At 36.5% G+C, this 26,146-nt stretch overlaps 1 protein-coding gene across 50 annotated transcripts in view; it reads left to right on the top strand.

Moving 5' to 3' along the window:
• The window catches only part of ADGRL3 (adhesion G protein-coupled receptor L3), an 845,015-nt gene that overhangs the window by 678,133 nt on the left and 140,736 nt on the right, over positions 1-26,146 (top strand). For 39 of the 50 annotated variants that reach the window (XM_058297941.1, XM_071216369.1, XM_058297901.1 and 36 more), the window contains 2 exons: positions 3,737-3,922; positions 6,740-6,778. In XM_058297941.1, the coding sequence (XP_058153924.1) occupies positions 3,737-3,922; positions 6,740-6,778 (225 nt within the window). The remainder of the gene's footprint in view (positions 1-3,736; positions 3,923-6,739; positions 6,779-26,146) is intronic. The other 11 variants (XM_058297964.2, XM_071216378.1, XM_071216375.1 and 8 more) reach the window with 1 other exon arrangement.

Below are 26,146 nucleotides of genomic sequence, written 5' to 3'. Positions count from 1 at the left end.
ATAAGGTCACTACTGCTGAGCTGACTGCTCACAAGTTCTGGAATGGGCGGCAATCCCCATCAGGCTTTTTAACTGGAAAGAGTGGGGTATTCCATGGAGACTAGTATGGCTTTAGTATGCCTTAATTCGGCAATCTCTGAATATTTAACCAGACATTTTCATGTACTTCACATGGAACTGGATATTGCTTTATGCTCACAGGGCTGGCTGTGGGCTTTATTTCAGCAATAACTGGAGGAATGTCATGTGCCATCCCCATTGAGTTGCCTTCTGCCCACACTTCGGGCACATCTTCAAAGGGGAGCTGTGAGGCCATAGATTGGCCAGCTTCACTGAGGCAGAACAGTCTCCATTCTTCCTGCAAAGGGAGGGTTAGCACTATTTTTGGAGGCTTTGGTGGTCCCATTGTTAATGTGGATTGCCCCGTGGTGTCAAAGGCAATCTAAGCTTGTAGTTTAGACAGCAGGTCCTGACCCAGGAGGGGGACTGGGCATTCTGGGAGATACAGGAACTCATGAGTGCCTTCTTTATCCCAATGTTACAGGTCCTGGCTTGGAGGAAAGTCTGCTGGGTGCTTTTACCAGTTGCCCCTACAATAGTGGCTTATCTTTTTGATAATGGCCTGACTGACCTGGTCATTACAGAGTGTTGAGCCCCAGTATCAACCATCATATGTATGGTGCGGCCCCCATTTTGGATTCTGACCACAGACTGCATGGAGCTGAAAAAATAGGAGCCCAGTCTGTCCTAATAGTCCTTATCAGAGCTCTCTATTCCTGTGAGTCTGATGAGCTGAATTGCAGGTTTTCCTTCCTAATTTTTACAAACCCAGGGTTTAGTGTGCGATGCTCTGCTTGCTCTCCTGGCTAATGTTTTGGCTGCTTTCTTAGGGGTGACAGGGTCCAGTGGCCTGTTGGGGCACTCCTGCTTCCAGTGCCCTTCCTCCTTGCAGTATGTGCACTGATTTTACCCTAGGAGTGGGCCCCCTTCTGTGGGGCAGGGGCATCCCAGTTTACTTTCCTTGACACAGGATTGCTTCTTTCTACTATTGCTGCTGCAAGAAGGTCTGCTTTCTTTTTAATTTCTGGTTTTCCTCTCACCTGGTTTCTACATCGTGGTTGACATAAATCTTGGTGGCTACCTCCATAAGCTGGGCAGTGTTCATACCAGTGAATCTGTCTAACTTCTGTAGCTTTCTTCAGATGTCAGCCTGTGATTGGGCAATGAAAGCTGCATTGACCATTGTTTGGCGCTCAGGAGCATCTGGGTTAAAGGGCATGTATACACAAAACGCCATGCACAGACTCTCATAGAACTGAACAGGACTTTCTTTGAGAGCCTGTAGGACCTGGGTGGTCTTCTTCATGTTTACTGCCTTTTGACTCCCAGCTCTGAACCCTTTGACCAAGGCTCTATGGAAAGTTTCTTGTCAGTCGAGCCTGGTTATGTCATTGGGATCTCATTAGGGATCCTAGTCTGGGAACTGTGTGGGTGTATACTGGTCTCTGTCCAGAGTTCCCTCAGGTGGGTGCTCTTTGAGCCAGGTTGGAGCCCCTTGTGTGATTCACGTCCTCTCCTCGAAGTTGAGTAAGGTTATGAGGAATTGTTTATGGCCAGCCCAGGTGGGTTTGTGGGTCTGTATGATGGACGGGAAGAGGTCGGTCATGGCCTGAGGCTTCTCCAACTCTGGTGGGGTGTGACTTTTCCAGTTAAAGAGATTGGTAGTAGTGAAGGGTTGGTACATGAATGTTCGGTTTCCTCCTTGGATCTGGCCATCAGTATTGTAATAAATTGGAGCTTGAGCTTCACAAAGAGATAGTTGTAGTGTGGCCCTTCTCCCTGTTCTACCTGTCCTTGGGGCTCCCCATGGTCTGAGTTGCCATCTTTCAAGGGCTTCTTCCTGACTAATCACTGGCACTTGTACCTGGGAGCAGGGCACTACACTGCTCGAGGCTGAGATTGGCAGAGATAGACACTGCAGGGGTGAAAAGGCTGCATTGCTTGGAAAAAACAGCTGTGGGAAAGGCAAGGTCATGTGGCTCAGAGAAGGCGCTGGTAGAAACGTGGACGCCAAGGTCGTGCTGCTTGGAGAAGGTGCCTCGTCCCATTCCTCAGTACTGGCACAGTTGGAGCAACCACATAGGGTGGCAGGAGGTCATTTTCATTTGACCCTTCTAGAATGGCTGGGTCGGCACTAGATTTGGGGCTCACTTCCTCTGCATCCTTTGCAAGGTGCTTGTTTGGCCTGGTTCCTTGGACAACACCTGGCTTCTTTAGTCGTATATTTCCTTAACCAGAGCAAGCTTTGACTTACAGTGCCCTGCCATGCATTGATGTATGGGAACTGGACAAGGAGCCCTGGTTTTCTGGTTACCATGTCGTGAACTTTAAAGATGATCTGGGGGTCAAAGTGCCCTACTGGGGCCAGCCCATGCCAAAAGTTGGCCATTCTAATTCACAAAGCATTCTAAGCTTTCCTCGCTGGAACTTTATGGAATGCTCAGGGAAAGTTTTTCATCATACAACCTAATGAGGTCCTACTTTGTTCCCCATATTTCCACCCTGTGTTGGCCCTACCCAACACTCACTCAGCCTTTTGCTTTGTCTGTCTCTGGCCACATTCCTCGTGGGAACTTGCAGCACCTCTTAGCCTTAGCGGGTTGGTATAAACCCCTGACTCAGAAGAGGGTTCCTTTGCAGGGAGGTCCCCCAGACCACCCTTGACCAGATGAGGGACCACAGAACTACGGATTGGGACTCTGCACTCGCCCCACAGAAGTGCATCTCTGCATCTCATTCAGTCTCCACAACCACCCTCCTTCCTTTCCTTTCTCAGGCCTAGAGAAGACAGCTTCCTCCCTTCTCCTCAGGAGTATTAGGGTCTTTTGGAGAGCTGATCAGGCTCCCTCCTGACTTTTCAGAATTAGACTTTTCCTGTACTATGCTCCCAGGGGTCTTGCCCATCTGGTGAGCAGAGCTCCTTGCTTCATTCTCAGTGTCTCTTTCAAACCCTCCAGTGCCTCTGGTTTCTCCAGGAGGGCTCTGGCAGAGCCCACAACCTTCTTCTGAACTAAAAGACATCCCAGGGCTGGGGTTCACTGGGGCCCTCCCAGCCTTGTCTGAGGCATCTGAGAGAGGCAATCAACGTTGCCATCTCTGACCTTCTCAGCAATCCCAGAAGAGTTCCCAGAGATGTTATGGCAGATAGAAGTCAGGTGATCATGATATTGAAGGCCAGGACATGAGAAATCTCTGAGAAGGAAGATTTATTAACATTCAGCCAGGCCCTGTGGACTTCTGTCCAAAAAACCAAGCCCTGAATAGAATTTCTAGGTCCCTTTTATACAGAGAATATAGGAGCAGAGAGTTAAGCGGGGCTTTTATGCAAAAAGGACTTTCTTTGTTAGTTTCTTAGAGTTTTCAATGTTTGTTTGGGTACCAGATAGGCTTGAATTAACATACAGCTCACATTCCAGGCAAGCTTGAATTAACATATCACCCACATTCCAGGTAAGTGTGAATTAACATATCACCCACATTCTGTTTGGATGTAAGTTGGAATACACATTCAGTCTGCATCCTCCCTGAATATCCAAAGCCTATAGAACCTGTATCACTAAACTGGCTTTCTGGGAACTAGGCATACTTGGATATAGAATTAGATAAGTTTGAATTCCTGTACAGGCCATATTAATATAAGATCTCTTCCTTTTTATTTTTGTCTTCAAAATTGTAGTTGAAATCTGGAGAGACAGCTGCTAACATTGCTAGGGAGCTTGCTGAACAGACAAGAAATCATTTGAATGCTGGGGACATCACTTACTCAGTCCGAGCCATGGACCAGCTGGTAGGCCTCCTAGATGTACAACTCCGGAACTTGACCCCAGGTGGAAAAGATAGTGCTGCACGAAGTTTAAACAAGGTAAGGACCACAAGTTATGTGTATCTTTTAAGCTGTGATTAAATCAATGAGACTTTCCTGCTTAATGTTTCTCTTTCTGTAGAATCAGGGCAGGCTGAAGAGACTCACCAGGTGTATTCAATTAACACCATTACTGATTTTATTATACTATGACATTAAAAGTAATAATAATAACCTCTTCATATGTATTTCAAATCTACAATTCTGTTTTCAGTGGTCAAGTTCCTTTTTTTGGTATGCTAAATTCTGTAAGGTCAACATGAATAAATGCAATTTATTTTGCCTTCTTTCCCTCTCAAACCTTTATATCAAAGTAAATGACAATAAAACCAATGCATATCAATATGTAGGAATTCAGAAAATGAGCAGCAATGAGAAGGGATATTAATAATCCATTCTAAATATATTGAGATAATTTAACCTAGTTAGCATTTCTTTTTTAAAATAATAAATAATTAAATTTTTAAGTTTTATTTCCTATAGCTTTTAGTTTTTAAATTATTCATTAAAACTTTGGATATATATCAGCAAATTTGGATTGTACAGAATGAAAAGAATTCCTTTTTTAATTTCAAGGAAATAAATACTTACCTGCCAAAGTACTAATATAAGAGTATATGTATTTATGTAACAAAATATCACAAGGGCAATAGCCCCTGTGGTAAAAGTGTTAGAATTGGTCCATAAAAGAACATGTGTTCACTGAATGGTATTTGTGTAGTAGAGGAGATCAATTATTGAAACTAGCTTTTAGGGACTCAGATATCATGAAAGACTTATTCTTAAAAAAAGCAACAATTTGTCAGTGACAGACTAAAGTTCTCCTAAGGAATGCACCAAATCAACATGCCCCTACAGAATGAAAATGACTTTGCAATGTGGTTTTTTTAATATATTTAGCTCTTCTGTCCTATTGAGAGCTAAGGGTCTCAATCCCCAAGAGAGAAGAAATTTTTTTCCAGCATAGAAAAGCCAGAGAGCTAATACAGTTTTTCTTGCAGTTTCATCTCCAGAAAACAGGTATAGTTTTATCTACTAGATAAAAAGTATTATTAATTTTTTTCATGCCAGGCATAAAGGAATTGTTTTTTGTCAGTTATGCCTCTGATGGAATCACAGCCAACCCTTTAGAATATGATCCACAGCTGCCTATATAATCTGGGCATGCTGTGATTTTAATGCATCCAGGTTGACTGGATACTATTAATTAATATTGCTGCCAGCTATTGTTATCATAATATATTGGAAGTAGACATTTCTATTAATGTTACATATCCATAATATGACTTGTTATAGCAATACTTTGTATCTTTATTTAAAAATGGTGTTGATGTATGGCATTAGCAGGTAAAGCTGGTAATTAATGTCACATTCTAACTGGCTCTAGCTAATCAGCTTGCCTACTCTGAATATCAAATAACTACTTAATGGGCAAATTTCCATTTGTGAAGCTTTTTAATGCTCCTTTTGTTTCCCATTTGACTCTGTTTAATTGTTTATATAATGTGGTTTGTCATATGTTAATTTGCATGATGGGGTAAGGAGATGGGAGGGCAAAGGTTATTCACATGCTTGCTGGCTTCCTCTCATTTCCTGTGGTCCCTACCATTCCCTGAAGCAGTTATAACCCATCAGAATTGCAGTCAACTGGGTACAAATCAATTGTGCTCACTCTGAAATTCCGAGAGTTTAGGGTCCTGAAAAACTATAATGCTGATGTGAGTTAGTGATCCAAATGACAGCCTGGCAATTTACTTACGCCCATTCCTCACTTAATTCTTTAAAGGAGTAACTGCTCTAGGTTCACTGAAGAAAGCATGAAATAAAGTTGAAAGAGTGTTAGCTACACAAAAGGCATCAGAATACCTGCTTTTAAGCTGGGTGATTTTCTTCAACAATCTAGGCTGGGAGGGGCAGGAAAGGGAAGAGGAGGGAAACTACAACATAATTTATAAAATGTGAAGGTCTTTTATTTAACAGGGTAGTGTCTTATTAATTATTCAATTTATCACCAGGGAAAAAATGTTTGGGGCTGAATATGAGTTGCTGTCCACCTTTTGCCCATAAAAACATCACTCTGTATGCAAAAACACAAACAAAATCAGGCTTCTTATCCCACAGCAGTTTCTAAAATTTGTTTTATTTTGTTATTGTGTATGGGTTATTTTTTGTTTTGTTTTTTTTCTGGTGGAAACTGTCAAATGAATTTCTTCAAGAAATAAAAGCAGTGACGGATCAGGAGATAAATCAAATTCTTTAATCAGAAGTTATCTGTTCATATTAATCCCTTAGAATCAAATAGTCATAATAAATGGGCATTTCTATTTTCCTGATAAAAATAATTTTTTGCATTTATCAGTTTGTGGTATACATAAAACACATTTGTAATTTGTAGACCACAAACCATCTTTGAAAAATGGGATCAACACTATTAACATAATACACTTACCTTCATATGTCTTCATTTGTGGCTTATGAATTAATAACTAACCTGATATGAAATGGATCATTTCAATTGAAAAAAGTATATTGATTTTTACTCCATTTCTATCAAATTCAGCCAAGATTTCTTTCCATCACTAACAGCTTTATATCGTTCAGTTTTCACTTGGGTGGTTCTGAAAGGAGACTTGGCCACTCTTTTTCCCAGTCATTGCTTACATATCGCTGCTGCTTAGCTTTTATTCTCTTCTAGAAAGTAGTGCACAACAAAATGAGGTGTTTCGTGTAGATGTGTTCTTTTATTTTTCTTGTTTTCTTCTGTCACTAACTTGTTTTTTCTATTCTGTGTTTAATCTGCTGTCTTAATGGATTCAGCTTCAGAAAAGAGAGCGCTCTTGCAGAGCCTATGTCCAGGTACTTTCTGCGTTTTTATAAATGTGTTAAGTTGTTGAATTGTCTCTGCTGGTGATAGCATGAATGTGCATCTGATAGAAAAATGATGATTTACCATATTTTACTAAAGGAATTTCAGGGAAGACTTGCAAGGTAGGAAAGGAAAGACATATGAAAGGGTATGTGTTAAAAAGAAATCTGAAAGTACCAATGTTTTGTCAAACTTGAGAAAAACACAGACTAGAAGGGGGCAGAACTTCATGTATAAACATTGTGGTCATAACTAAGAGATCAGTTTGGTGAAGTCTATAAATCGCTAAGTTCTTCATAGAGATAGGAATGAAACAATTTCATTTATACATTGGGTCAGTCAATATTTGAGTAACAAGTCACTCAGAAGTGACAATCAAGTTCCTATTGTACCACACATAGTCCAGGATTCTTGGAGTGTCATGCTTTTGTATCAAAATGGAACTTTTTATTGGCTCAAGAAATGTTTGTGAATCTCTTATTCTCTCATCCATTGTAAACATGGTAATCTCAATGACAGTATTTTACCAACTAAAATATTCTAATTTATTTCTAAGCAAGGTAAAAACTATTGCTATGCTTGTGGGTTCTATGTGAAAGAAGACAATCCCAGAAGTGAGCTTTAGTGTTCTTTATATAAGAAGGATTGGAAAGAAAGGAGATGAGGAAGGGAGAAGAAAAAGAAAGGGAAGGGAGGGGAGAGGAGGAAAGGGGAGAGAAGGGGAGGGAAAGGGGTATATGAAACTGTATGACTGTAAATTTTATTATCAATGTATACAAATCATGGCATTTTTAAAAGGGAAATAAAGCCGAATTTATAAGAGATGCTCTTGAGAACTACATTTGCAGAAATTAAACCTTATAAATGTATTCACAGTAGATCATTGTGGGGCATTGGCTTTTTTAATCAAAACTCTTAAGCTAAAATAATGTAAATATTAAATACAAGTATTATTCATTTATACCTTTCCAATAGTCTGAATTCTCACATCCACTACCCTTCATGGTAGTATAGACCTGGGAATAGAATTTATAATCAGGAAATGATTAGCATAAATTATTGAACATAAAATCATAGCAAAAGGAAGTAGATGACGTTGGGGGAAAGTTTATTTAAGTTCTGAAAAATGCAATGCAGTAATATTTTTATATCTTTTAAATTTCTACTACTTTCAAACTTAGAACAGTTACAAAACAATATAAACTCCATACAGAGAATTCCAACAAACCTCTATTCCCCACAGATATCCAGATCACCAGTTTTAACATTTTGCCATATTTGCCATATCATTTTCTTTTCCTATTTGTCTCTCATTCATTCCATCTATCTATTGTTCTACCACTGTCTGTCACAACACAGTAAACTTTTTAATGAAGGGAAGATATCCACGTCTGCTAACTCTGGCTGACAAATTCTTTTTCATTCACCTGCCTCTTTTCTAAACTCCATACATTAATTTCTTCATTCCCTCAACAACTAATAGTAAACAACACAGTGTCCCCACCCTAGGATTTTACCATTTAGTGGACAATAATGATTAATAAATGTTAGTACATTAGCATTTCAGATGAGTGCAAATACTACTGAGTAGATTTCAGCTTTCTTCGGTTAATCTGATCCTGAAAGTGCATGCTAATTACCTTGATTGGACTTTGGTGTTTTCCAAGTCTTCTGAGCATCATAAGAACACATTACAAATAGTCATTGTGGTCAATTAAATTTGCAGATGGCCAAACTCGTTCATTATGTGTTGTTTCTTATCAGCTTTTTTGTTTTGATTTGTTTTTTTGTGTGTTCCAATTTTCTTACTAGTTTTACAGTCAAGATGGTTTTGTTTTTCCTGAACTTATTTCCAAGTTCTGAGTACACCTTCACTATACGAAAACATACCGCATATGACCTTACCTATACCAAAAACCTTTAACAAAAGAATTCAAAGAAAATCAAGAAGAAAACACAAAGACAAACCATTATTCTATGCTTTATATTAATTTTGGTTTTTATTTTTACTGTCAATTTTCAAAAGACAGTAATGTGTAAATATCTAAGTAACTGTATCAAGGTAGCTTTTTTTCAGAATGATCAATTTGAAAATAGAATGAAAAACTAAAAAACAAAGGTAGTATTTTTTGTATGTGAGTTCCTTTCTGAAATTGAAGACATTAGGATAAGGACAATAATGGAATTTTATGATAGCCATTTGAAAGGAAAAACATAATTTGGACATTGAACTGAAATTAGGGAGATAGGCTTTGAATTTGTAGTTTACTTTATAAAATAATGAATCATTATATACAAGAAACTATTTGGATTTACTTTTCCAAGATTTTAGGAAAGACCTTGTTTTGGGAGGCTGATACATACAACTTATACTCTTAATATGTGCAGTAGATAGAGATATTGAAGTATTCTTCATCAGTGAAAACTGGTATTTTTGAGTGATGCTAGGGTTGGTTTTTTTTGTTTGTTTCAATCCATGCTATCCCTTTATTGAGGCCTTTGTGATAATTAGCCTTTTGGTATTTAAATATGTGAAACACATGGTCATTCAAACATGAATCTCTGGTGAAAATTTAGAACACAGTTTATTCAATGGCTGATTTTTTGTTGTTATAATTGACTAGATATGAATAAATGTTTCAGCTATTGACTAAACATCTGATCAGTCCAAATACCAACAGAATATTGGTTAGTAGAAGTGCTCTGCTCACTAGTACATGGCACTATTTCTGTTTACTTTAATGTAGCTCATTAGTCTGTGAAATTCCAGAGTGAATAAAAATTTAAACTATAGTATATTTGCATTTCAAGTATATTTGCCTTGTGGTCCTATTTTTTCCATGTCCAGAGTACATTCTGAGCTATCTCTGAAGCAGAAGTGCTTTACACATTAAATTTGAAATGAGATGATTCTTAAATCATCATGAGCTTTAAAATATGGACTTTAGATGGACACAAGCAATGATTCTTCTAGGTTTGATTTTTATTTGTTTATTTATTTGTTTTTGAAGTCCCAGGGCCAGGGATTCAACTTAGGACCTCCCATGCGGGAAGCCGGCGCTCAACCACTGAGCCACATTCGCACCCCTGAGTTGTTTTTTCATTTATTGGTTTGTTGTTTGTTTCTGTTTTTTTTTTTTTTTTAGGAAGTACCAGGGACTGAACTCAAGTTCTCCCATGTGGAAAGGAGGTGCTCAACTGCTTGAGCCATATCTGCTCCCCTAGGTTTGATTTTGACCATCTAAATCCATTTAACTTTCAGTTATTTAGAGGTTCAGTGTCTATTTTATATATAATCTAGATCCATCATTTGTTTCTTCTGGCTTCCTAACTTTTATTCATGTCACACACAAAACAAGCACAGTGAAATCTGAATTCTTATCTATCAACTATGATAATTGAAATGAGGATGAGAAATTAAAAAGTGGTTGATATAATTTTTAAAATAGTGTAATATATGAATCAACCCATTGTGCTTGCTTCTCAAGAAAAAAAGTAGTACAATGTACCTTATTTTTCTTTATTTAATTTTAGATTAGACTGAAAAACTTGTCAACTGTCTAAAGATGGAAATTGATATATGACATATAGTAAAAATGCTCTTACCATATCTTGGCCATAATACCTTCATTTAAGAAGAGCAGTTTAAGATTTATGCCAGAGAAGACAAGAGGGGTTGTGTAACATATACATATCGACAGCTAATAAAATATATTAGTACAAGGAGGAATCCTAGAGATGAAGATTTAGCTCAGATCTGAAGAGATTAAATGACTGGCACAAGGTCACACGAACAATAATGGCAGCAAGGTTGCTCTCCTGACATGTGTCCATTGCTTCTTCAATGCCATAATTAAGAAGAACACTGATTTTATCACTGAGAATAATTGAATTTATAAAGTACTAAATATATAGTCAATACTAGGCAGAGAATTTTGCATACATTCTCATTTAATATTCACAACATTCTTATGATATAATTATTGCTATTCTTACTTCACAGTAGTAAAGGAAATGGAGTCCCAGAGAGGAGTAAGTTACTTTCACAAGATCAAACAGTAAAAATGGAGGAGGCACTGAATTCAAAGCTAGGTCTCCCAGATTCAGAAGCTAATGCTCCCAATCCTTAAGCTACTGCTATTTCAGAGCTGCTCTCATTATTTGGTATTAGGAGTAAGGATATATCATTACATTTATATTTCTTACACTATATTTCAGAGTTGGGGCAGAGAAAAACTATTGTTTTCATATTTCACTTTTTTTTTTTTTGTAGGACTGAGGGTGAATAGGAAGTTTGGCAAATATTTTTACAGCTATCTTAAGGTCAAATACAACATCATTTCCTTTAAGGTTCCTTTATTTTCAGAGTAGGTTATGATAAGTAGTTATTTTGAAAGAAGAAAATAAATAAGAGAACACAATTCAATGGGGTATTAAAAATTAGTGAAGTAGTCTTATCTTGCCTAAATACCTGAACTGTGTTTTAGTATTTTTACTTACTTTAGTCTTCTATAATGATTGAAAAGTAGTAGTAGGGAGGATGATTAATGTATAGGAGGGCTTCATTACCTCTTCCCTTACCAGGCACAATCCCTTCCTTGCTCTACTTAGGTATCCTCGTGCTGATGGGATGTAAAGGGATGGTAAGTTACATGGAAAAGAGTATTCTCTTTCTAGGTACTGTTGGGGGAATCTCAAAAGCTAGAGCAGTTGCAACAATAGCTGCTCCTAGAGTTTTATGAGAGGCAAGAGGAAATAAAAATTGGGGAATAAACAGTTATAGTGATATTATGACTTGGGAGATTAAAAAATGACTTAAGAAAGAACTTTAAAAAAAAAAAAAAAGACCATTTTGCCATGTGTTTTATGAGGAAATTCTCTTCCCTACCTTCGTTCCCACTCTTTTTTTCTTCTGAATTTTTAAGAAATTTCATTCAAGACTTAGAATCAAAAATCCTTAACAACAACCAGAAAAATGTTTATTTTGAATGGCATAATTTCTGGTGGTAGACAAAGGCCCAATTCTTTTTAAGCATAAATGGGGGAGTGAAGGAAGGGGAGATAAGAGGTTACAAATCAGTTGTGGGCCACACATTTTTTTACCCCTGTTGTAATCATCTATTCTAGCTTCCAAGCCCTCAGTAGTTCATGAGTAAGTATTTCACATATGGTATTTAATAGGTATTTTGACTAAAGTATTTTCTGATTTCATTTTCTTCCCTGGCATCTGCTTTCAGTTTGTCTTAGTGCAAAAGTTCATTTTTTTTCAATTGAAATATAATTCACATACCATAAAATTAAAATATCCCTTTTAAAGTATACAAAATTTAGTGTATTTTAGTATATTCACAAAGTTGTACTCTCATCCCCACTATCTAATGGCAGAACATTTTCTAGGAATGCAATAGTTGTGTCATATTGTAACTATGTTTAACAATTTGAAAACTGTGAAACTGTTTTCCAAGATGGCTACAACATTTTACATTCCCAGAAGCAATGGAAGACAGTTGCATTTTCTCTAAATCCTTATCAACACTAGTAATTCTTTGTCATTGTGATTATGGCCATCCTAGTGCCAGTGAAGTACAGAAGAACTTAACTGTAGTCATGGGGTGGGGGAAATTTGGTTTGGGAGTGTAATACATTAACCAGTAAAATCATTTGGTTCCAAAGAAAGGGTTGTGGCTTTTTTGAGAATCTGGGAATAGACGATGACTTTGAAGAGCTTAAGAACAACTCCTTCAGGTTCTACAAATGTAAACAGATTTACATTAGATTAGATTTAATCTTTTTTTCTGGGTTTTCAACCTCAAGTTTCCTATCTTGTAAATAATGTTTGTTCTCCATTGTTTTCTTCTTTAGGAAGAACCATTTAGGAAGAACCATTAAAAATTTCTATTTTTCATTTTTTTTCTGTTTCAAATGTGGGGTATTTCCCTAGTGAAAAAGTGTATATATATATATATATATATACACACACACACACACATATATATTATATAGTCAGCAGTTCTTTTGTCCTCCAAATCTCAGAGTTGGTATGTATTGCCCAGAGATCTGTAAATGACCTTGCTTAATGAGAATTATAAGGCATCGAGGTATTTATGTTAATCTTTTGAGTCTTTGGAGCTTGCTGTAAGCTGCATAGTCAGGATGAGAACTGTTCAGAAAAAAATCCCTGCTAGATAAACGTAAATTTAAAAAAATAAACAAGCACACACTTGTGTATCTGTTCTTTCTTCCTTCCTTTCTTCCTTTCTTGAAAGATGGTCTACATGTTCTTTAAAGATTACAATATATTTTAAACAAGCACTCTTTCTTTTAATTTGGAACTTTATTTTGCTCACTTTGTTTGACCTTTATAATCCACTAGAAAGCTCTGTTGTAAGGACCATCAATGCAAAAGCAATCTCTTTTCGGACTTGAAAAACATTACATAATAGAAAACAACAAGAACATTCAAGAGCACCCACTTTGTGCCCAGTAATATATTTAGCACTGGAGATAGAACAGAAAACATAATAGACAAAAATTCCTGCTCTCTCTCAGGGGTGATATTTCTAGGGCCAGAATATAAACTGTACTGTAAAATATATGGCATGTCAAGTGGTGATAAATGCTATAGAGAAAAATAAAGCAGAGAACCCAGACAGAAAGTGCTAGGATTTTGGTAGAAAGTACTAGCAGTTTTAAATAGGATGCATTACTGGGAAGGAGATTCTTGAGCAAAACCTTAGAGGAGGTAAAGGAGTGAACTATGCATATATCCAGGGAAGAGCTTTTCTGGCAGAGAGAACAACAAATGCAAACTTCCTGAGATGAAAATATGCCTGCAGTGTTTGAGGAGGCTAATCACCTGGGGCAGAGTAAAAAAAAGAGAGAGTAATAGGGCATAAATCTGCAAGGCAGGAAGGACCCAGATCTGACAGGCCAGTGTAAAGAATTTGACTTTTATTCGGAGTGGCACAGGAAAACACTGCAGGTTTCTAAACAGAGGAATGACAAGATCCTACATGTTTTAAAAGGATCACACTGTCTGCTAAATGGAGAACACAGCGTTGCGGGAAATGTGAAGGCTGAATCATGAAGACCAATTGGGCAATAAAGGTTTCTTCATTAGAATATTAATGAAGGATAATGAAATAATTATTTAAGTACAGGATTTTTTTTTTTAGTGGAACTAACAGGATTTGCTAAGGGATTAAATGTGAGATGTTAGAGCAGGGATTCTTAACCAGGGATTTCAGGGGATCCATGAGCTTGAATTGAGAAAAATCAACTTATTATCTTTATTTTCTCTGACATCTAACTGAAATCTTATTTCCTTCACTTATGAATGTATGTGATAAATAAATTTCAGTAGTAGTCATTTCACCTAACTGGCAATTGGGTCTAAGAAACAAAAAAGTTTAAAACCCCTGTGTTAGAGGAAGAGAGTAGTCAAAAGTTGACTGAAAATATTTGGCCTAAGCAACTGGAAAGATGAAATCACCATTTATGGAAATGATCTATCTGTGACTGATTTGAGAGGCGCGAGAGAAGAGGCTCACTTTGTGGCATGTTAAGTTTGAGATTCCTATTTGTTAGCAAGTAGAGATGCTAAAAATGGCAGTAAGATAGGCATGCATGGAGTTCATTCAAAAGGACTGGCAAGAACAATATTTGGGAGAGTTTTGCTTTTAACATGATATATAAAGCCAATGTAAAGGATGCGTTTATCAAGGAAATGAGTAGAGAGAGAGGAGGAAAGAACAGGAATAATCCCAGGACACTGCAATATTATGAGGTCACGGAGAAGAAAAAGAGCCAGTAACAGAAACTACAGAACAACCAGGAGTGTAGTATCGTTAGGTCAACTGAAGTTCTTGCTTTAAAGAAGAAAAAATTAGGTCAAGTGTTGCTGAATCTGTTCAGAAATGCGGATGCCATTTTTCAAGGATGAAAATAATGTCAACTTTCAATTAATTAAAAAATTATAAATCTCAGGTATCTATATTATTATATCTAATATCTAAACATTTTAACCTATGTCTTTCATTTTTTTATATTATTACTGCAGAGTTTTCTGTGAACCAAAGTTGCTATTTGCACCTTTGACAAAGTGCAAATTGAATTATGTCAGTTTTACTTGTGTGCTTTTGGCACATAAGAAAAGACGGATTCCAACCTCCATTTATACTGGAAGGAAGAAATTAATGAGTATTTTCAAAATCCTTGTTTGGTCACTTAATTGGCTGTGTGACAAAGAGCTCTGTGGTGCATGTCAAACCACTTTCAGAGTCCTCTAATGATTTGTGCTCTGCTTGACTTGTGATACTATTCTGTGTGGCTTGTCAGGCTGAATATCCTTGTTAAAGTGGCTAGAATAAATTGGCTAGTGGGTATATACAATGTAGTATATTAACTACAGCAACAGGGAGTATTTTCAGCAGCTCTTGCAAGAGATTTCAATGTTTGCCCATAAGCATCAAAGCCAAACCAAACTTTCATTTAATATAATTAAAAGGACATCTGAAAGTAGTTTCTGTCACAGCAGGTTCTTGTGGTTAGGTAACCCTTTGTTAAAACTCTGTGAACTTAATATATTTCACAGCTTGATAAATCTGTACTTGATTTGTGTCAGTAAGAGAGAAAATATAAATCTGCACCCTGCATGTTTGTAGTGCTCTAGACCTATTGTTAAAAGACTTAGAGATCAAAGAAAGTGACTTCAACCAACAAAACCATTGTAGTTTTCTTTAGATGAAGAACAGTTGTAAAAGTCCCCTTTTATAAGTTGTAGTTGTTAAATGCTGTTATAAAGAAATCACTGAATCAAAAGACAGTAAAACCACACATAATGTAAGCAGAGTAAATCTCCCAGGTATTATTTAAGAGCTTGAACGGGTCAATTCATAGATCTAATGATTCAAAGATCTCTAAAGGACAATGACAGATGTTAATGGAGATCCCGCTTTGGCGTCAGAAGAACATCATTCTGGGAATCTCTCAAAAACCCCCTGGCACATATTTTAGGTCAAACAAGAGGGCTGCTTTACCAAATATTTTCTGCTTCTTCCATTTTGCACATTTCCTATAAATAAACAAATGTTCCAGCTGCTGTTTGTGTATATATGGTTTGGGAATGTTTTAGAGCTAATTCTAGTAAGGGTGAGAAAACAAAAACTCTCGTGTTTTTAAATAAAACAAAATTATTTTCTCTCTTCTTTTAAACAAGTTGTAGTCCCTTCTCTAGCTTAAGTCCCTGATCAAAGCCCAGGTCATGAACTATAAGTTAAAACTGTTTCTATAAAGTCCATTGTAATGAATCATTGCTTTCTGAACATACATTTACCTTTAGAAAAGTTTTAAGTACATAGAAGAATATAAAAAGATACTATTCCTACACAAATTCAAGAGAATATATATACCAATTTACTTTGCTATTTCTTTAAAAGCTTTATGATCACAGCTAAACAGAAGGAAAAAGATTTTTAAAACAGCATTATAGATTTAAGATCCTACTTTCAGAAAATACATTAGCTTTTCTGAAAAAAAAAAAAACTGGGGGTAGTTTAAAGAATAATTTGCAGAAGAAAAGATACCTAGTGGTTTGGGAGAAAAAAAAAAAACACAAATGATTTTTTAGAACTACTCCCAACAGAGGTATCATTGTTATATGTTCCCATATCTAACATATCAGTTATTAATAGCTGAATATAACAGAAACTTGAATATGGTGGCTTTCAGAAATCAGGGCTTTATTCACAGAGTATAGATGAAGCCATTCAAATTAGCATGAAACCTACATGAAATCATCAGAGAACAAAACTTCATCTGTTTTTCTGATCCATTATTCTTCATGTCTTCCATGCACAAAATAACTAGATGGTTATTCAGATTCTTGTCATCACTTCAGGGCTTATCTCCAAGCAGGAAGAAGAACAAGGAATGGGATTCACCCTTTTTAGAACTTCCCAGTATTCCCACCCATTTCTTATCACATATCAGAGGCTACCCTATCTTCATAATTAAACACTGTATTAATACTTGTAGCTTTGCACCTGGACATAGTCTCCAATAATCTGTGTAAGGCAAGAGGGATATTGGGCAACTGGCATTCCCAGACTCAGCCAAAATACTTTTTTTTTCTTATTTAATGATAAATAGTGATGCCTTCATCCAATATTTGATGTATTAACCTACCATCCTACTATAGTTTGTTTTTTTTTTTAAGGAGGTACAAGGGATTGACCCTGGGACCTCATACATGCAAGGCAGGTGCTCAACCACTGAACTACACCTGCTCCACAGCCTACCATACAATTTTGACATTTTTGAACCTTTAAGTGCAGATTCAAATGTTTGTTGGATTAGTCATAGTCAGAAGCCAATTATTCTGTAGACAAAACAAAAATGTCATTGTGTCTGAGTGGAACCCCGGGGTTGTGTAGTGCAACCCTACCTCTCATTCCTCTCTCTAGTCATTCAACTCTTTTTCCACAAAGAAATCTTTGTTATCAGCCTCTTAAATATCTTACCAGAGAAGACTATTTGTACTTACATCCACAATGGAGTAACATTCAGCCATTGAAAAGAAGACACATGTATGGAGATGATCACAAAGATAGACTTGTATCATAGGTTATATCAACAAAGCAAGATAACTTCATCAATAGCAAATTGGTTGAATAGACTGGCACACCAAGTAATTGAATATTCTTTAGTGTCAGAAAGAATGAGGTAGATCTGCCTGTACCAACGTAGAAAAATGGACTTGATGGTTAATTTCTTCTGTCATCTTGACTAGGTTAAGATGTCCCTTTTTTAACTTTATCATACATTACAACCATTATATGAGTCAGGATTCTCCAGAAAAACAGAACTCAGGATACATACATACATACATCATACATACACATATACACTCACACACATACACAGAGAGAGAGAGAAAGAGAAAGAGAGGGAAACTACGTGTCCCTTTGTTTGGTCAAGCAAACCAAACAATCTGGCCTGATTGTTACTATGAAAGTATTTCATAGATGGATTTGCAGCTATAATCAGTTGATTATATCTGGCTGACTGTATCTACAATCAATAAAGGAGATTGCCCTTAGCAATGTGGGGCATCTCCTCATCCAATGAGTTGGAAGTTTTAAAAGCTAGAACTAAAGATTGCAGGAATCAGAAAGAATTTCTATGTCTGCTTCAGTCAGCCAGCTTCCCCTGGAGAATTCAGAATCAACTTCAGCCTCACCTTTATCAGAGGTTTCCAGCTTGCAGCCTGGCCTTTGGAATTTGGACTTGCCAGATGTCAAAATCACCCTAAAGGAGTTTGCAATTTACAGCCTGCCCTGCAGAATTCTGACTTGCCAGCCCAGTCAGTTGCATGAGCCAAGGACTTATAATAATCAATCCATCAGTCTTTCTCACATGTAATCTCTCTCTCTCTGTGAGTGTATATGTATATATGTGTGTGTATGATGTATGTATATATGTATCCTGAATTCTGTTTTTCTGGAGAATCCTAATATAATGGTTGTAATGTATGATAAAGTTTTTAAAAATCCAGAAAAAAATAATATTACAGATAACATTTCTGCAGTGTTTACATTTGTTGGTGTGTGTGTAAATATTTACAAATCTGGAAGAATCTACAACAGTGTCAAAACTGATTCTTTATGGGTAGAGGCAGTGAAAGTACTCAATAAATGCATTTTTAGGTTCTAAATTACATACTTCTGCATTTTTACAAGCAGTTTTTAAGTTAATAGAATTTATTTTTTAAGGCAGCATTATTTTTACAGAAAATATTTTATAGAAAATATTTTACCATTTAACTCCAGGCCCAATCCCTCACATTTTTCCTATTAACAGGTTATATCAGTATGGTAAACTTGTTACCATTAATGAAGCAATATTAATACTATAATTATTATTTTTAAAAGATCTATTTTTTTAAAATTTATTTCTCTCCCCTTCCCTCCCCCCAGTTATCTGCTTTCTGTGTCCATTCACTATGTGTTCTTCTGTGTCCGCTTGTATTCTTGTCAGCGGCACTGGGAATCTGTGTCTCTTTTTGTTGTGTCATCTTGCTGTATCAGCTCTCTATGTGTGTGTTGCCACTCCTGGGCAGGCTGCACTTTTTTCGTGTGGGGCAGCTCTCCTTACGGGGCACACTTCTTGCGTGTGGGGCTCCCCTATGCGGGGGACACCCCTGTATGGCATGGCCCTCCTTGCGCACATCAGCACTGCGCATGGGCCAGCTCACCACATGAGTCAGGAGGCCCGGGGTTTGAACCTTGGACCTCCCATGTGGTAGACAGATGCTCTATCCATTGAGCCAAATCCGTTTCCCAATATTATAATTATTGATTAAAGTTCATAGCTTATTCAGATTTCCTTAATTTTTATTTATTGCCCTTTTTCTGTTACAGGATCCTATCCAGGACACCACATTACATTTAGTCATCATGTCTCCTTAGATTCCTCTAGACTATGACAGTTTTCAGACCTTTCTACATGCCTGTACTTTTAAAGTCATATGTATAAATATATTTTCCAATTAAAAAAATAACTAACCTACATAGTTTAAGAATAGCATAGATTTTTTCAATTGATTCATTCTTTCACTCAAGCAAACAATATTTAGTGATCTTATATTGTGTTTCAGGCACTGTTCCAGTGCAAGGAATCAGGGTTAAAGACAGGATGTTGTACAGCTCCCATTCTAGGGCAGCAAGTTGGAGTGTGGGGAGGAAGGGGCAGTAAATTAATCAATGAGAATAATAAAATAAAATGATGGCAGAAATACTTTGCAAAGAATTAAAACAGAACTGGGAGATTAAAAGTAAAGTAGATTTTGTGGATCAGGGGAGGTGCAATGAAGCTGGGTCCTGGCACTGTGGTGTCAACTGTGTACCCATCTCGATAAAGAGCACTCCATGCACAGGAACCACCTGGGGCAAAGGTCCTCAAATGAGCAGAAGTTGGTGAGTTCTAGGAAGAGGAAGTAGGCCCAGATCACCAAAGCAATGGGCTGAGGGAGAAATACAGTGGTAGAAAAGTTATGGGAAGGGATCAAGAGAATGAATGCCTTGAAAGAGCTTGAATCAAGGTCATGACATGATATTTTCAAAAGATTAGTCTGGCAGAAAATATAGTTTCCTTCCAATCTCTATTCCTACAGCTTTACTTGTCACCTCTGTATAGGTGATTCTGAAAAATATTATTAAACTGCTTTACAAATTTACAAAGTTCTCTCTTCTCTGTACTGCTTTCTGAGTAATATTTGAAAATGCAAATCTGATTATATCTTGGCCCTACTCAAAGACTTTCCTTTACTCTCTTTTGCCCTCAGTAAAATTCCTTTTTTTTTTTTAATGCAATGTTAAAAGTATCTGACTCCCTCCTTTTAATTTCCCCACTGTGCAATTTTATTAACCATTCAAGTACAGTAGCATCTGGTGAAACTGGGACAGAATTGGAATTTAAAAGTAAACAGATATTCAACATCTAACAGTTTGAAAGAAGCCACTACATACGCTGTACAAACACAATTTCACAGAGCCAATACAGTACTAGCCATTAACCCAGTCCACCAGGTGCACTAAAGTAGAAAAGATACAACAAGAATAATACCTACATTAGAAAGAGTTCAACACTTCAGAAATAGAGGTAAACACTTTTAGTTCCTCCCCTTTAGCCCCCAAAACAATATTGTAAGTATGGATCTACCTACATAGTCCTATATTAGCTTCTAGAATATTTGTCAGGAGAGAAAAAATAAAATGACATCGACCAGTACAGTCTTTAGATATTTAGGAAGGGAAGGGGAAGAAAGTCAGTTCTCAAAATCAATTAGTGAGCTTCAATCTCATCAGCAGGATCGTTGGACTCTTTCTTCTTCCATACTTGTTCAATATGCTTGTCCTTTTCTTGCAAATGCTCCACTTTGGCAGCCATTTGTGCCTCTCGATTCTCCTTGTTGGCTTCCATTTTGTGTATCAGTTACTTTTCTGCCATTTTACTGAAGTTGTTATTCTCTTCTGTTATTTTCTGAGGCACTTCTTTTTCATCCTCTTATTTCTCAATAAGCTGCTTTAAGACCTTAGCTTCATGGAACTTGCATCTTTCTTCTACAGCTTCTAACTTCATTTGAATTTCCTTCAGGGAGAGATCCTTCTTCTTTGGAGGGGAAGGGGAAATTCTGGGACATAGTCTTTCGACAGAGGGCTGAGTGTCATCTCAAAGACTTGGCCTGAGGTACACTTCTCCATTTCTTTCACCTGGATATCAAAAGCAGCCATGGTAAGTAGAAGACAAGAGTCTGGCAGTGTATTTTACAAATCCACCTCTAAGGAAGGCCCTGTTTGATCTGAACCATCTGGCCACACTCCTGACTCCCTCATTTTTGATTCCCATGTCTTTAACTGGTCCCTCCCATCCCCTTGGACCTTACACTCCTGAGCCATCTAAGTACTTGCAGTTAATGTCTCTGTGCCTTTGTAGTTGCAATACCTTCTGTTTAGATTATCCCAAGATTTTGACTTATCTGTCAAGCCCCAATTCATGTTTCAGCTCCTCTACGGAAGCATTTTTGTCTCAGTCTGGATAAATACCCTCTTATTTACACCTATAGTATCTGTAGTTTTCCTCTTTTACAACAGGCTATATTTTATAATAAACAGTTCATTTATCTATTTCTGAGGTCCCTGAGGAGGAACTGTGCCACTTTTATTTCTATATCCTCAGGAACTTTTATATTATAGTTAGCACATACAATGTCATCTCTGAATATTTTCTGATTAATAGAAGCTATAGGCCCATTTTTCCAAGTGTTCACTAGCATGTCCGCAACAGTGAAAATCCTCAAAACAGTTGTTTATACTCACCATCTCCAATATCCCTCTTTCCTTTTTCTCTTATATCCACTTGTTGGACTTTTGCCCCCACCACTTCACTGAATCTGCACTTGTTGAGATCATTAATGACTTACTGCTGCTAAACCCAATGGTCAGTTCTCAGTACATAGCTTACTTGACCAATCAAAAACATCTGACAAAGTCGATCACTCCTCCTTCCTTGGTACACTCACTTAGAACAATCACTCTTGATTTTCTTCCTACCTAACTGATGCTTCCTCCTCAGTCTTCTTTGCTGGTTCCTTCTCTTCTTCCCAAACCCTTAAATTTGGAGTGTGCTATAGCACAACCCTTCGTCCCCTTTTCTTCTTTCTGTACAGTCTCTCCCCTGGTGATATGATCATCTTAAATATCTATATGTCTATAACTCACAAGTGCTGTCTCCAACACAGAAAACTCTCCTAAATTCCAGAATTAATTTCTCAGATAGACTCCACTTTTTTGACTGACAGGCATCTCAAAACCATTATGTCCATAAGTGAATCCCTGATCTCAGCCCCAAAACCAGTTTTACATGCAATGTTCACTAGATCAGTTTTTGTGGTTCAGCCCCATATCTACAAATTTTCTCCTTAATTTCACTCTAAACACACTGGCCTCCTAAAGGTTTTGGGACATGCTTGACATGTTCCCACTTGAGGAACATAGTTCTGGTTGTTCTCTCAGATTGGAATGCTTCTCCAACAGATAACTGCATGGCTAACTCCCTACCTCCCTTGTCTTTTTAAAATTCTCACCTTTTCAATTTAAAATCACAAGCCACACTCCCGCAAAACCCACACCTCTAGACACGCTTTATATTGCCCTATTTTTTTGTATGGCTCATAATACCTTCTAACATATTTTTTATATTATTGTTTATTGTTTGCCTCCCTTGCCAGAGTGTTTAGTTCCAGGATTTGTTTGTTTGTTTTCTTTCCTTTACATCCCAAGAGTTTAGAACAGTGCCCACACATATTAAACATTCAAAGATTATTTATGAATGAATGTTACTGATTGTCCCTCCAAAGTATTTCTCTGCAATATTTCTATTATTTTACAGCCATTTTATCATTTACCCAGGGAAAAAAAAACAGAGTTATTATTATTAGATCAAGAAAGAGGAATTTTTGAATACTTTTATGATTGAGTTAATTTTGAAACTGCTGCAAACCCACTTCCCTTTACTTCCATGATGTCACACTCTTCTGGCTACTCTTTAGCTCAACGCTAGTGCAGTCTTTTTTCATTGTTCTCTCTGTTGTTAGTGTTTTGGGAGTCATCACTTCTTCCTTTACTCAGCTTCTCTTGGAATTGTTAGAAATACCAATAAGCCTATTTCAATTTGTAACTCCTACATGTATGTGGACTCTTCTAATTAATGTCACTTAGGTACTTTACAGGTAAACCTAAATTAAATAATATTCCACACTCATACTCCCACCCATCCACTACCTTCTAAAGAACAAAAAAAAAAAATTTCTCCTCTTCCTTTATTAACATTTTAACTGAGTGTCATCATCATTACTTTGTTGACAAAATTCTCTGCATTGCAGTTCTTCATCTTTCACACCAACCAACTTTAATCATTAAATCCTTTTAAATACTTCCAGAATCTTTGTACTTTCATCCTTTTAAATACTTCCAAAATCTTTGTACTTTTCTCCATCCCAAGAGCTAGAATGAATGCATGGATTTGATGCCTGGTTCTGTCAGGTGTTACCTAATTAAACTTCAGGAAGTTATTTCTCTGAATCTCAAATTTCTCATCTATAAGATGAGGACAAAATTCCTACCTCATGTGAAAATTTAGGAAGTTAATACATGTAAAGCATCCAGATAAGTGTCTAGAATATTCAGCAAATACTAACCATTCTGTATATCACTCCCCTACTTAAAATATTTTAGTTGTTTCCAGTTGCCTTTAAGAGGAATTGAAAATATCTTAGGGAAGCAGATGTGGCTCAACTGACAGAACGTCCGTCTATACCATATGGAGGGTCCAGGGTTCAATCCCTAGAGCCTCCTGACCCATGTGGTAAGCTACCCCAACCACAGTGCTGCCACACAAGGAATGCCATGCCACTCAGGGGCACCCCCATGTAGGAGAACCCCATGTGCAAGGAGTGCACCTGGCAAGGAGAGCTGCCACGCGTGAAAAAAATACAGCCCACCCAGGAGTGGTGCCGCACACATGCAGAATTGATGCAGTAAGATGACGCAACAGAAAAAGAGACACAGTGTCCCAGTGCCGCCGGATAATACAAGCAGACACAGAAGAACACACAGTGAATAGATACAGAGACCAGACAATAGGGGGGAAAGGGGGAGAAATAAATAAATCTTTAAAAAAAATAAAAAAGAAAAAATATCGTAATGAAGTTGGCAAGCCTCTTTGATATCTAGGCTTCACTTACCCAAACCCCATGCACTCTTTGGTCTACCATAAAGAGTTTTTTCAATTCCTCTTAAGTGCAGTGATCTGCTCCCCTCTATCCCCATAAGCACGTGCAAGGACCTCTTGCCCCTTCCTTTAGCCAACCTTTGTTCAACCTTGAATTTTAACTTGAAATTCAGTTTTTCAATACACAGCTTGAACCCTGTATTTCAATTATTATCATGCTTGCCATGTTGCATTTTAAATACTTGTTTAATTGTATAAACCCACTATATTGTTAACACCTTGAGGGAAAGAAGAACCATCTATCTTATGTCACATGACTGCCAGATTAAAGATGCTCAATTAATATTTATTTTATGAATATTGAGTTAGGAAGAAGATTGAGTCACGTTTATGCTACTTTTAATTCCTTTAATATAATAATAGATTTATTTAGCAGCATTCAATCATTTAGCCTCAAACTAAATTTAAAAAGTAATACAGTCAATAGGTGTACTTTTTTTTTAAACAGCAAATGGTCTTGAAGAGGCAGTCTTTTCTGTGAAATTTTACTTTCTCTTCTTATTCTGCTAAAGGTTCTTATTATTATATTAAGGTCAGTTGTGTTATACAATCTAATTTTAATTAAGATTTGAAAATGCCAGCTCTTCACTGTAATAAAAAAGGGAGTCAGAGATTAGTAGCTTTTATATGCTTAATAATATTAAATGACAGTGGTTATAAAAAGAACCTTAGGTTTATTGATCAGATGTGTAAATATCAGTCACTCAACTTGACTTCTAATAAAAAAAATCTGCAAGTTCTAAACTATTTTGAAGACTCCTCTAACATTTGACCTTCAAATTTTTTATTTGAGTCAATATCTAAACACGGATTGGAGTGCAATGTGCCCTATTCAGTGGTGATTTAAAACTTTCAATTTTGTTTTATTCTCAACTGATAAGCTTCACATCAAGCATTCAGAAATAAAGAATTAAAGAATGCTTGTTTTTATTTTTTTTTGAATTATAAATCAATGCAAACTGTATTATCTTTTACTAAAATAAAAATAAAATGACAGGAAGCAGGATATGGAAACAGTAGAAAGTTGAGTCATTTATTTCTCTTTCTCAACATATCCTGAGATTTAGACATTAGGGAAAATGTCAAAACATAATGATATTTATTATAGTACCAGTAAAACAGTATTATTCATCATTATGATCATAGATTATATTGACAAATATTGCATTTAGAAGAGCATATCAAAAAGTAAAGATCTGAAGGCAAAGAGTAAAATAAAGTTTCATATTACTAGGTAGATGTTTACAAATTATTTCTGCTTAATTTCAGTTTATCTGCTAATATGAAATAATTACTCAATTTCCTAATGGGATGTCTAATGACAATTTGCATATTTATAATTTTTACTTTATTGTAACTCAATAAATATTGAGCTGCATTATAATATTTTAATATTGTTACTATTAAAAATAATGAATGAGTTTAATATGGAATTCGTTCCCCATTTTATTATTTTTCTTGGCTTCATAAATCTACTTTCCATTCAATCATGAATATGTTTTCAGAGGAAATTTTCTAAAAATAAAGATCTGAACATATAACTACTTTGTTTAAAAATCTTTAATGGCTATACATAATAAAGCTCAAACTTCTTAGCATGATACTGAAGACCTTCTAAGATCTGATTTCTTCCACTGCTGCTCATATTTCCACCGTGTTTTTTCATGTACCATTCATTTTCCTTACCCCAAATCAAACACATTCCCTGCATAAATATTTCTTTTTTCATTATCTACTTGCTCACTATGTCTTTCAGCCTCAAATTTCATCCTCCTCCTCTTGCAATAATTACAAAAGTAAAAACAAAGCTATATAGCTGTTTTCCAAAGTTTTTTCCACAGTAGATCCAATTAAATGTTCCCTTTTGAAATACATAAAGTGTGATTATAAAGTAATAGAATGTATTTTTAAACAAACATACAAGGATAATAAATATAAATCATACCCTTTGGAATATGTATTTACAATATACAACACTTATTGCAACTCTTGTAATTAAACTCAGACCT

This window comes from Dasypus novemcinctus, chromosome 1 (assembly GCF_030445035.2).
Source record: "Dasypus novemcinctus isolate mDasNov1 chromosome 1, mDasNov1.1.hap2, whole genome shotgun sequence".
In the NCBI taxonomy this organism is placed as follows: domain Eukaryota; kingdom Metazoa; phylum Chordata; class Mammalia; order Cingulata; family Dasypodidae; genus Dasypus; species Dasypus novemcinctus.
Note: the sequence above shows the minus strand (reverse complement) of the source record. Positions and strands in the feature narration are given on the sequence as shown.